At 37.8% G+C, this 13,137-nt stretch overlaps 1 protein-coding gene across 1 annotated transcript in view; it reads left to right on the top strand.

Moving 5' to 3' along the window:
• The window catches only part of LOC126278850 (uncharacterized), a 445,668-nt gene that overhangs the window by 216,190 nt on the left and 216,341 nt on the right, over window positions 1-13,137 (top strand). Inside the window, exon 20 of the mRNA XM_049979125.1 lies at window positions 935-1,049. Coding sequence (XP_049835082.1) covers window positions 935-1,049 — 115 coding nt within the window. The remainder of the gene's footprint in view (window positions 1-934; window positions 1,050-13,137) is intronic.

Here is a 13,137-nt window from a genome sequence, read left to right as displayed (position 1 = left end):
ACATAGTTGTCTACAAGATAATCTATAATTGAGTAAGTGGTTGGCTGGAATGTGATGCATCTGTAACGTTTAATGCTAAAGAGTGGGTCATTACCGAGGGGTAACACCTGTCCATGGCAATAAAGTGAAGTAATAAATGTTTATTCCATTATTGTTTAGTTATAAAGTGCTTTTCTTCATATTATGTAAATTAATGTCATCATTGTTTGATTAAACTAAGAATAAACTGTGCTTTTGCTCATATGTGTTTACCTTGGTAACATAAAGATAGCTATACCTTCGAAGTGTACAAAATACACCATGTGCCTGCTCGTGTTATGAAAAACAGCATGTCTGCTTGAGGGATAAGGGTTTTTATGAATCCACAGCTTCAAAAATATTAATTAGGAAATAGACAAGGATCATATAATTTTATGGTTTCAGTGTATTGTCATTGTAAGAATGTGTGGCGTCTGTTCTTTCGGACGTGTCTGAAAAGTAGACACTGCACATTCATGTAACTGATTTGCCTTGATGGGCAATGAATCTTGTGCATATACATTTACAGTCAGCCTACATTGGGAATCTAAAATTGGTGAGCACAGATGAGATGGACAGGGACGGCGGACAGGTGGCGCTAGATGGGAGTGTGGAGGCACCTAGTGTGTGTGCCGAGGCAGACCATGCATTTGCAATAAACACTGTATTTGGTCGTGCAGTGGTTAATGCAACTGTCTAGCAAGCAGCAGCCACCAGGTTAAAGTCCCAGTGCAACACACATTTTCACTCGTGGCTACTGATTCTGCATAAAGTTCCAATGCAGCTGATATAATTGGTTCCTTCCGTTTCATTTCCTTTCTTCCTTCTCCACTTTCAGTTTACATAATATTGTCATTGTATAATTTCATTCTCAACCTTTTAGTGTATTGTCTGTATTTTTATATGTTTCTCACAGGTTCAGATATTCAGCCCCTAGTAAGAGTATGTGACTCCTATCAACTATGTGCAGAGAGAATAGGAGATGCTGTGCATTCTGAACCACCTGATTCTCTGTCTTCAACAGAAGTCCTGTGAGTATAATTTTGTTCACATTTCAACATATGTCATAAAGCTATCTAGGTGTCAAGTGCTTATCTTGCGAATAGATTATTTTGTTGGAGCTGAGACCCTCCATTATGGTCCTTTGTATTTAATTCCAGATAGCAAAACATTTCACATTCAAATTCATTTGTGCCCATAAATATTACACCTCTTTACTGAGAGTTCATAGCTAGTTTCTAATTAAATCATATTCATTGCCATTGTGACATTGAAACTCATGTTAATTATTTTTATTTTTTAAGTTATTTTACTATTGAAAATAGTCACACTGCAGTGTAGAAAAAAATAATATGAGTGTAAAGGATTGTCTCACGAGAAAATCATATAACATGCTTTGGACAAATGTACATCAAAGAGGAACCCAGTTCATCCCCTCTTCAGAAGATGGATATTTTGCGGGGAAGCATTTAAAATATTATAAGGCCATGAGTGAAGATATAGTCTACAATGGTGATATCAGTAAAAAACCTTCATTATCAGGATCATTATGCAATTTTTTGTCTACCTCCATCCATCTCTGACCATCTGATTTTGAATTTCTTTGGTTAAGTGAAAATAAAAATATTACTTTGGTTAGAACAATACATCACTGTCTGATTCGAAAGAATTAATTAGAATTTATAGATCAGTTTCCCCTTAATATTTTTTCTCCACCTGTTTTACTGTGGTGAGGTATAATTAGAAGCAGGTATTATCTATAATATTAATGTTGGGCTACCAACAGATGTAATGTCAATGTGCCAGAATTGGGGCTTTCTTAAGAAAAATACATCACTATGTGTGCAGCCTGTTTGATGTTCCAACATTTATAAAAAATTGCAGAGCTATGGTCATTCTGTTACATTGCCATCATTATCAAATAAATTGAACCATCATGATCTACAAGCATGATCACAAGAGAGTACTCTTAGTGGTGTGAAATGACCCAAAATGACGCTCTGATGAACAGCTTGCATAGTCTACATTAAAAACTACTATTAGTTAGGGCTGGACTACTTTCAATCTTTTTGTATAATTATTCATCCAGTACTGCATTTTTTAGTAAACACAATTAAATATTTGTAAATAAAATAGAAAGAAACTTCCACGTGGGAAAAATATCTGCTTGTGTCTGTGTATGTGCGGATGGATATGTGTGTGTGTGTGTGTGTGTGTGCGAGTGTACACCTGTCCTTTTTTCCCCCTACGGCAAGTCTTTCCGCTCCCGGGATTGGAATGACTCCTTACCCTCTCCCTTAAAACCCACATCCTTTCGTCTTTCCCTCTCCTTCCCTCTTTCCTGAAGAAGCAATCGTTGGTTGCAAAAGCTAGAAATTTTGTGTGTGTGTGTTTGTGTGTTATTTTATTGTGCCTGTCTACCGGCGCTTTCTCGCTTGGCAATTTAATATTTGAAAATATTATGAAAACTAAGTCAACTTGTGTAGCTGCTCCACAGTTAATTGATACTATAATAACTGATGTAGGGTATAAGAAATATGTTACTGTTGTGTTCTTTGATCTAGAAAAAAAATTTATGTCTTTGACCTAGAAAAAATATTTAATTGTGTCAGCATCACAGTATTGCTTGAAAAATGATGGAAGTTTCATTTTAAAGAAAACATGAGTTCATACATTCTGATATGCCTCTGACTTAATACACTTATCAGGAGCCAATTACCTTAGTTTCTTAAAAGGGGACCTTGAGAACTGGCCTTTTTCAGTTTTCATCATCCTTACAAGATTTGAAAACCACTATTCAGGTATCAATTCCTAAAAGTAGTGGCTTTGAAAATTAGAATATTTTGATTGTTGTTAAGTACAAAAACATTTCCACGTTCTTAACAATGTCATTAGTTACTACGTGTTTAGTGTAACAGTTTATAATAATCGAGTCACTCGTTTAAATCCTGTTAGCAGCAATTTTTTTCTTTTCTTTCAATTCCATATTCATTAACATTGGAAATGTCAACTAACAAATATTGAAACATAATTTTTAATAAAAGTAACGTCTTTCAATTTTTACTTACTGATCACCCCTGAAAATTAGAATATTCAATCAAATTCAAAATTAGTATAAAAATGTGAAACATCAAACAGAAAATAAAACATTCCTTTTTTATTTCTAACATTAACAGTATTTTTGATCCACATATTCTTTTTTATTTAACAATAAGACGCATTTCACATATGAGTAACAGCTTCTAAATTTATTTCTGTGTGATTAGTTATTAAAAAAAATCAGAAAATGTTATTTTTATTAAAAATCTAGGATTCAATATTTGTTAATTAATATTTCAGTTTGTTGATCAAGTTGGAGTTAAAGAAAAGAAAAAATGACAGTGCTAGCAAGATTGGAACCAGTGACTTTATGATTACAAAAATTTTACACTACGCATACATTCTGATGATGAGGTTATTAGACACACAGCACAAAACCAGATTGTGCAAGGTATGGAAGGAAGTCAGCCATATGCTTTTTAAAGGAACCATCCCTTCATTAACCATGAGACATTTAAGAAAATTTCAGAAATCTAAACCTTGATGGCTAGACAAAAATTTGAATCCCAATCCTCCCGAACACAAGTCCAGTGTTTTAACCACCACACCACCTCCTTCAGTGATTTGATGGTTCTATTCTTTAAATTATGATGTCATTGGTGGCTTTGGTTAAGACTATAGTGAGTTATTTAGTGAATCCTTCTCCATACAATTAATGCAATTACACAAAGTTTGTGACAGACAGGTGGTTTAATGCAACAGAGCTGTGAATGAAATTGTTCAGTATTTTGATGAGAATCATCCACACATAAGTGCTACAGAAATTCTAGTAACAGAATTTAACACCAAGAAATAAATATAGTGTGATATAAAATTATGGATAGGATATGACAGTGTTAAAAAAAAGAAAAAACTGTATGAAATTCTCGGGAATCAATCCGGAGCAGCTTGAGATGGGACATACATATCAATCTTGTGACTTTTCTTCTGGAAAACGCAAATGTTGTAGGGATTACCACTATGGAAAAATGCATTCCATCCATTGTTCTCATAGAAATAAGGGGTGCACCTACACAAAAACTTTAAATTCATAGCTATCATTACAGAAAAATGCTCCCAGCATAATTTGTAGATATGTACATATTTTAATAATAACAATGAAATCAAACTCAAAGTGTAATGTACACCATGAGAATTAAATGTAAATACAATCTAAATAGCCATAAAACAGCATTGCATGCGGAAAAGAGGGAAAACCTCCTATGGTGGCATGGAAACATACTTCAAGCAGCTCAAAAACTGTAATAAACTGTGAGTTACTGTTGAAAGTCAACAGCAAATGAGATATTGGGAGACAGGCAATGTTGGCTAGATACCTTCCACATATACCTCAAGATAGGGGGTCTCCACCATGACCAGTCACAATATAGCACTGTGTGGACTCAGAGAGTCAAACATGTACACCCTGTTACACTGTGAGACAAATGCTCTGGAAGAAGAAGAAGAAGAAGAAGAAGAAAAAATATGGCATTACATGTTTCAAGTGGAAAAGAAATACAGTAGAAGAAGAATGGGTAGCTTTGACAGATGAAATAGTGAAAGCAGCAGAGGATCAAGTAGGTAAAAAGACGAGGGCTAGTAGAAATCCTTGGGTAACAGAAGAGATATTGAATTTAATTGATGAAAGGAGAAAATACAAAAATGCAGTAAATGAAGCAGGCAAAAAGGAACACAAATGTCTCAAAAATGAGATCGAAGGAAGTGCAAATTGGCTAAGCAGGGATGGCTAGAGGATGAATGTAAGGATGTATAGGTGTATATCACTAGCGGTAACATAGATACTGCCTACAGGAAAATTAAAGAGACATATGGAGAAAATAGAACCACTTGCATGAATATCAAGAGCACAGATGGAAACCCAGTTCTAAGCAAAGAAGGGAAAGCAGAAAGGTGGAAGGAGTACAAAGAGGGTCTATACAAGGGGAATGTCCTTGAGGACAATATTATGGAAATGGAAGCGGAGGTAGATGAAGATGAAATGGGAGATATGATACTGCGTGAAGAGTTTGACAGAGCAATGACAGACCTAAATTGAAAAAAGCCCCAGGAGTAGACAACATTCTTGGGAGAGGCAGCCATGACAAATCTATACCATCTGGTGAGCAAGATGTATGAGACATGTGAAATACCCTCAAACTTCAAGAAGAATATAATAATTCCGATCCCAAAGAAAGCAGGTGTTGACAGATGTGAAAATTACTGAACTATCAGTTTAATAAGTCACGGCTGCAAAATACTAACATGAATTCTTTACAGATGAATGGAAAAACTAGTAGAAGCCAACCTTGGGGAAGATCAGCTTGGATTCCGTAGAAATATTGGAACAAATGAGGAATACTGACCCTACGGCTTATCTTAGAAGCTACATTAAGGAAAGGCAAACCTATGTTTCTAGCATTTGTAGACTTAAGAGACAGCTTTTGACAGTATTGACTGGAATACTCTCTTTCAAATTCTAAAGGTGGCAGGGGTAAAATACAGGGAGTGAAAAGCTATTTACTATTTGTACAGAAAGCAGATGGCAGTTATAAGAGTCGAGGGACATGAAAGGGAAGCAGTGGTTGGGAAGGGAGTGAGACAGGGTTGTAGCCTCTCCCTGATGTTATTCAATCTGTATATTGAGCAAGCAGTAAAGGAAACAAAAGAAAAATTTGGAGTAGGTATTAAAATCCTTGGAGAAGAAATAAAAACTTTTAGGTTCGCTGATGACATTGTAATTCTGTCAGAGACAGCAAAGGACTTGGAAGAGCAGTTGAACGGAATGGACAGTGTCTTGAAAGGAGGATATAAAATGAACATCAACAAAAGGAAAATGAGGATAATGGAATGTAGTCGAATTAAGTCTGGTGATGCTGAGGGAATTAGGCTAGGAAACGTGACACTTAAAGTAGTAAAGGAGTTTTGCTATTTGGGGAGCAAAATAACTGATGATGGTCGAAGTAGAGAGGATATAAAATGTAGACTGGCAATGGCAAGGAAAGCATTTCTCAAGAAGAGAAATTTGTTAACATCAAGTATAGATTTAAGTGTCAGGAAGTCGTTTCTGAAAGTATTTGTATGGAGTGTAGCCATGTATGGAAGTGAAACATGGATGATAAATAGTTTAGACAAGAAGAGAATAGAAGCTTTCGAAATGTGGTGCTACAGAGGAATGCTGAAGATTTGATTGGTTGATCACATAACTAATAAGGAGGTATTGAATAGAATTGGCAAGAAGAGAAATTTGTGGCACAACTTGAATAGAAGAAGAAGGGATCACTTGGTAGGACGTATTCTGAGTGATCAAGCGATCACCAGTTTAGTATTGGAGGGCAGTGTGGAGGGTTGAAATAGTAAAGGGAGACCAAGAGATGAATACACCAAGCAGATTCAGAAGGATGTAGGTTGCAGTAGGTACTGGGAGATGAAGAAGCTTGCACAGGATAAAGTAGCATGGAGAGCTGCAACAAACCAGTCTCTGGACTGAAGACCACAATAACTACAACAACAACATGTTTCAACAGTGAGCTCTGCAGAACTTTCACAACCCTACTTACTACCAAATTAAAAGACGTCCTTGAGTATATTTTTTATCTAAAACCCATTTTGTACCCAAGAACAGTTCAATCTGAAATTTACATAGACTGCACAAAACCCTCCAGCAACTGAACTTTTCCACAATTGGTAAATGGTCCATTTTAACATGGGTAATATTTCATAAAGCAAATACCGTCCGCACTTGCGGAATGTTATGTGATACCACATACTTATATGTTTGTGACTATTACAGCACCATCTATCACAAAGCGAAAAAAGTGGTCCAACTAAAACATTCATATTTCTTCACATACTACACGAATATGTAATAAAAAATGGGGGTTTCTATTTTAAAAAATGCAATTGATATCCAATTGACCTATGGCAGCACCATCTAGTGGGCCAACCAAAGTGCCATCTGGTTTTCCCCTTCAAGCTACACAAGTTTCGTTCTTTGTAGTTTTTTGTTTGACACTTATTTTGTGAGATATTTGGCCCGGTCATGATCAATGGACCATCCTGTAATAGTGAAACCATATCTTCAGGGCAGTGGCATCTGAAAAGAAGATAGCCAACATGCCCAGTAATAATATTCAAGAGCAATAATCTTCATTCATCCCTTCCACCCCATCTCTCTGACTATTTCTTTCTCCACCCACTTTCTAGTCTCTCACTCTTCAACTTGCATTCCCTCCTCCTCCACTGTCTTTGTCCATTGGCTACTCCTCCTCACTCTGCCCATCCCCTCCTCTATAAGTCTCAACCAGTCCCAAGCTACACCCATCAGCACGTGTATCCCCTACAGTACAGTTCAGTACACACCTCTCATGGAGAGAAGCCTACATGTTGGGGCCTGGAAAACTATTTCTTGCCCCTGACATGTAGGCTGTTCTGCAAGGCCTCTTGATTTGGCACCCAAAGTGTAGGCTGCCCAGCACAACAAACCTATTGGGTTAGAGTAGTATCGGCCTGCTATATTGGACTGCTTTGCATGGCAACATTCATGTCATGGGAAAAAGGGGGTTTCTAAGCCCTTGAAATAAAGGCTGTGCTGCGCAAGAGGCTTGTGGGACAGTATCCGCATGCTTTAGTGACATCTTTTTCAGGGGCTGCATGTGCAGATGGGCATGCTTGGGGGAAGGTTGTGATGGACAGAGGCCAGCCGGAGCGGCCGAGCGGTTTTAGGCATTGTAGTCTGGAACCGCGCGACCGCTACGGTCGCAGGTTCGAATGCTGCCTCGGGGATGGATGTGTGTGATGTCCTTAGCTTGGTTAGGTTTAAGTAGCTCTAGGGAACTGATGACCTTAGAAGTTAAGTCCCATAGTGGTCAGAGCGATTTTTATGATGGATAGAGAAATAGATGGAGAGAGCAGGAGGGGTTGAGTAGAGTGTGTGGGGGTAGGTACAGAAAGAGGGGGCAAGAGAAGATATAAAGACAAAGAGGGAGAGAGAGGAGGAGATGGACATAAAGAGAGGGGATGGAAGAGGTGGACAGAGAGAGGGGAGGTCAAGATGGACAGAGGGAAGGTGGAAGAGTAGATGTATAAAAAGAGGAGAGATAAGAGGAGCTGGTTTGAGAGGTGGGAAGAGGAGATGGACAGATATAAAGGCAAGGTGATGGGCAGGGAAGGAGGAGGAGATGGACCAAGAGATGTGCCCATTGTATGTGACATTCATGTTCACAGGCGAAGCCATGGGGAAAGTCTAAATATGACAAAATGTGTATGTGTGTGTGTGTGTATGTGTGTTCCACATCTCCTCCTAAGCCACTGGAGTGATTCCAATGAAACTTGTTACACATATCCTTTACTGGCAGGCAACAATCACTATTGGGTAAGAACCACATACCTAATGTGATTCAGGATAAATTCATGAAAAACTGCTGCATCATGCTTGACATTTAAATGTATTACTTTTATGCTACTAATTGCATTCACATAACTTGTGCAGACAGTGTCCACAAATGTCACTAAATGCACCTACAAAAGTATATCATGGTATGAAACATAGACTGGGAGATGTGATGTGATAAACACTGAGTTGCATGAAAAACTGCTGCATCATGCTTGTGTTTAAATTTATTATTTTCTTGCTACTAATGCTCTTCTCAATGTATTTTGTAGACAGTATCCACATATGCAGCTGAATCCATCTGCACAAATACATCATTGTATGATACACAGATCAAGAGATATGATATCATAAACACTGAGATGCATGAAAAATTGCCACAATATGCATTAAGTTTTAATACATTTACTCTTTACTGCTAAGCCACTTGTAGAGTTGGGTGAAGTTAAGGAAATTCCTGACACATGGCAAGACATATGACACCTTTCAACCACAAAGTGCAAATGATTCTAGGCAAAAATAGTATCTGTCTATTTACCTATTAAGAAGCATTGGCATAGAAACATTTACAAAATTGCATTGCAGATACGTGCAGCAGCGGGGCTCAGCATACAGAAATTGTCTAGGATCATGTTTCTTAATCTGGGTAGTGTAGTTGGCAAAATGAATTCCTGGGCAATGTTGACTACATTCCATTATCCTCATTTTCCTTTTGTTGATGTTCATCTTATATCCTCCTTTCAAGACACTGTCCATTCCGTTCAACTGCTCTTCCAAGTCCTTTGCTGTCTCTGACAGAATTACAATGTCATCAGCGAACCTAAAAGTTTTTATTTCTTCTCCAAGGATTTTAATACCTACTCCAAATTTTTCTTTTGTTTCCTTTACTGCTTGCTCAATATACAGATTGAATAACATCAGGGAGAGGCTACAACCCTGTCTCACTCCCTTCCCAACCACTGCTTCCCTTTCATGTCCCTCGACTCTTATAACTGCCATCTGCTTTCTGTACAAATAGTAAATAGCTTTTCACTCCCTGTATTTTACCCCTGCCATCTTCAGAATTTGAAAGAGAGTATTCCAGTCAATACTGTCAAAAGCTGTCTCTATGTCTACAAATGCTAGAAACATAGGTTTGCCTTTCCTTAATGTAGCTTCTAAGATAAGCCGTAGGGTCAGTATTGCTCACGTGTTCCAATATTTCTATGGAATCCAAGCTGATCTTCCCCAAGGTTGGCTTCTACTAGTTTTTCCATTCGTCTGTAAAGAATTCGTGTTAGTATTTTGCAGCCGTGACTTATTAAACTGATAGTTCAGTAATTTTCACATCTGTCAACACCTGCTTTCTTTGGGATCGGAATTATTATATTCTTCTTGAAGTCTGAGGGTATTTCGCCTGTCTCATACATCTTGCTCACCAGATGGTAGAGTTTTGTGAGTACAGACTCTCCCAAGGCTGTCTGTAGTTCTAATGGAATGTTGTCTACTCCAGGGGCCTTGTTTTGACTCAGGTCTTTCAGTGCTCAGGCAAACTCTTTAAGCAGTATCATATCTCCCATTTCATCTTCAACTACATTCTCTTCCATTTCCATAATATTTGTGTATGTGTAATAAATCTTCCCATGTCCATAGACCAAAGTGGTCCAAATTTAACACACAAATTCCTTGCCTTGAAAGGACCAACATGAGAGGGGGGGGGGGGGGGGGGGGGGGGTGGCGTATAATATTTACTTAGATATAGATATGCATGTTTTGGAAGCCCCTGACATGTTGGAATTTTTGGTAGGGAGGACACAGCATGTTACCATGGATGGAGAGTCATTGTCAGATGCAGATGTAACTTTGGATGTGACCCACAGAAGTGTGTTGAGACCCTTGCTGTTAAAGTTGTATATTACTGACCTTGCAGACAATATTAATAATAGTTAACTCAAGCTTTCTGTAGCTGATACAGTTATCTACAATGAACTGCTATCTGAAAGAAGCTACATAAATATCCAGTCAGATCTTGATAAGATTTTTAAGTGGTCCAGGATTTAACACCTTGCTTTAAATTCTAATAAATGTAAAAATTTTCACTTCATAAAATGAAAAACCATAGTATCCTATGACTATAATATCAGTGAATCACTGTTGAAATCAGCCAACTCATATAAATAGCTGTGTGCAACATTTTTTAGGAATATGCGATGGAATGATCACATGGGTTGTCATGGGTAAAGCAGGTGGTAAACTTTGGTTTATTGGTAAGATATTAGGTAAGTGCAATCAATCTACAAAGGAGATTGCTTACAAATCTCTTGTGCGATCAGTTATAGAGTATTGCTCAAGTGTGGGGGACTCATAGCCAATAGTGCTAACAGGGGATATTGAACATATACAGAGAAGGGCAGCACGAATAGTCACAAGTTTGTTGAATCCTTGGGAGGGTGTCACAGAGATGCTGAAAGAACTGAACTGGAAGACTCTTCAAGATAAATGAAATTTCAAGAACCGGCTTTAAATGAGTACTCTAGGAAAATACTACAACCCCCTACATGTCATCACATAGGGATCGTGGGGCTATTTAAGATTAGAATAATTACTGCATGCACTGAGGCATTCAAACAATCATTCTTCCCATGCTCCGTAAGTGAATGGAACAGGAAGAAACCCTTATAACTGGTATACTTGGACATACCCTCTGCCATGCACCTCATGGTGGTTTTCAACAATACTTTAGTCATGATACTTATTAATCCCACATAGGTGCACTTAAAGATCCAAAATTGAGTGAACTTTTGATCTTTTTCTCTTTATCTTTCTCCAAACAGACACCCCTCCTCCTTTCTTTCTCTCCCCCCCCCCCCCCCCCTCCTTTTAAAACACACCCACACACACACACACACACACACACACACACACACACACACACACACTCAAACAGACATTTCTATCAAGTCACTAACATAGTGGAAAATTTTTAAAAAAAAACTTCTTAATGGGTCAGGTGTGCACTACATGCAGGAGGCAGTGTTCAGGTAGCAGGGAGAATGTACGGCAAGCACATATGACTTTTTTAGAATATAGAAATATCTCCACAGGCCTGATAAGGTACATTCTGATTTCAGACAAGGACACAAATGAACCCCATTCATTAAAGAGAGTAGCATTTGTTACTGCAGACCAGAGAAGGAAAACTGTTTAGTTAGTAACTGCAGAAGCATCAGTGGAAAGGTTCCAGAGCTAGTCTTGTTTATAAAGGCTAATGGTGCCCACATACTGGTATGGATGCAAAATCACTGTAACCAGTTGTCAGTAGGAAAGAACTACCAAATTCACCTCAGAATGAACATTGGAACTGTAGGTTGAACTATGGTCCTGGAGGAGAGTTTATAGCCATAAAACGTATGATAATATCTATTGAGGTAAGTACAGATTCCAAATACAAAAGAATTTGGGTGAAGACAAGTGTTAGAGGTGCTTCAGACATGATCATTTGACACTTTTATATGGCCCTTGCCTCAGGAGAGTAATGGTGGAACATTTGATGGAAGACTTGGAGAACATTTTGCATAAATTTCCTGGTTATAGTATAGTATTAGGCGAAAATTTCAACTTTTCAATAGTAGACTGTAAGACAAGCATTTAGGCAGGCATGAGGTACAGAGAATCATGTAAATCATTCAAAATGCCTTATGCAAAAATTATCTGGATCAGCTAATCAGAGAACCAACTCATGAAGATGACTTATTAGGTGGCCTGGTCACCAACATGCCTGAACATTTCAGCTCAGTTAGTGTAGAACAAGGAAGCAGTGATAATAAGGCCATTACAGCTTCACTGAATTTGGCTGTATGTAGGAATGTAAAGTAAGGTAAGAAGATATTTCTGTTTAGAAGATTTCAGATTACCTGGTGGATTAATATGATGATTACATCTCTATCACTGACAATGTGGAACATCAATGAACACATTCAAGAGTATTGTACATATCACTTTAAGCAGGTATGTGCCGAGCAAAGTTGTGAGAGATGAGAAAGAACCACTGTGGCTCGACACTGCAAAGACTGCTTCACTGCAAATTCAAATGTAGTGAAAGTCTCAGAGAAAAACAAAAACAAAATGAAGCCAAAATTACTGTAATGAAAGCCATGTGTGAAATATTTAATAAATTTGGAAGTGAAATTCTCTCTATCGAACTGACATGAAATCCTAAGAAGTTTCGGTATTATGATAAATTAATTAGTAGATCAAAGGCATCTGTCCAGAGAAGAATGATGTCATGGAGAAGACCGAAGTACTAATCACCTTTTCCCAAAACTGTTTCACTGACAAAGAGTATGCTGTAGTTCCTCCTCTAAATGGTTGTGTGAATATTAGAATAACAGATACTAAAATAAATAACCATGGGGCGGAAAAACAATTTAAGTCACTCAACAGAGGAAAGGCCACTGTACCTGAAGTGATACCAATTCATTTCTGCATAGAGTATGCAAAATAATTTGCCCCTCTTTGAGCTGCAGCATACTGTAGATCACTGCAGGAATGAAGCACCCGTAATAATTAGCAAAATTGTAAGCCATCATGTTTTCAAGAAGGGTCATCAAACAGACACAAAAATATAGGCCTATATCTCTGATGTTGATCTATCATAAAATTTTGGAATATGT

Source organism: Schistocerca gregaria, chromosome 6 (genome assembly GCF_023897955.1).
Source record: "Schistocerca gregaria isolate iqSchGreg1 chromosome 6, iqSchGreg1.2, whole genome shotgun sequence".
NCBI lineage: Eukaryota > Metazoa > Arthropoda > Insecta > Orthoptera > Acrididae > Schistocerca > Schistocerca gregaria.
Note: the sequence above shows the minus strand (reverse complement) of the source record. Positions and strands in the feature narration are given on the sequence as shown.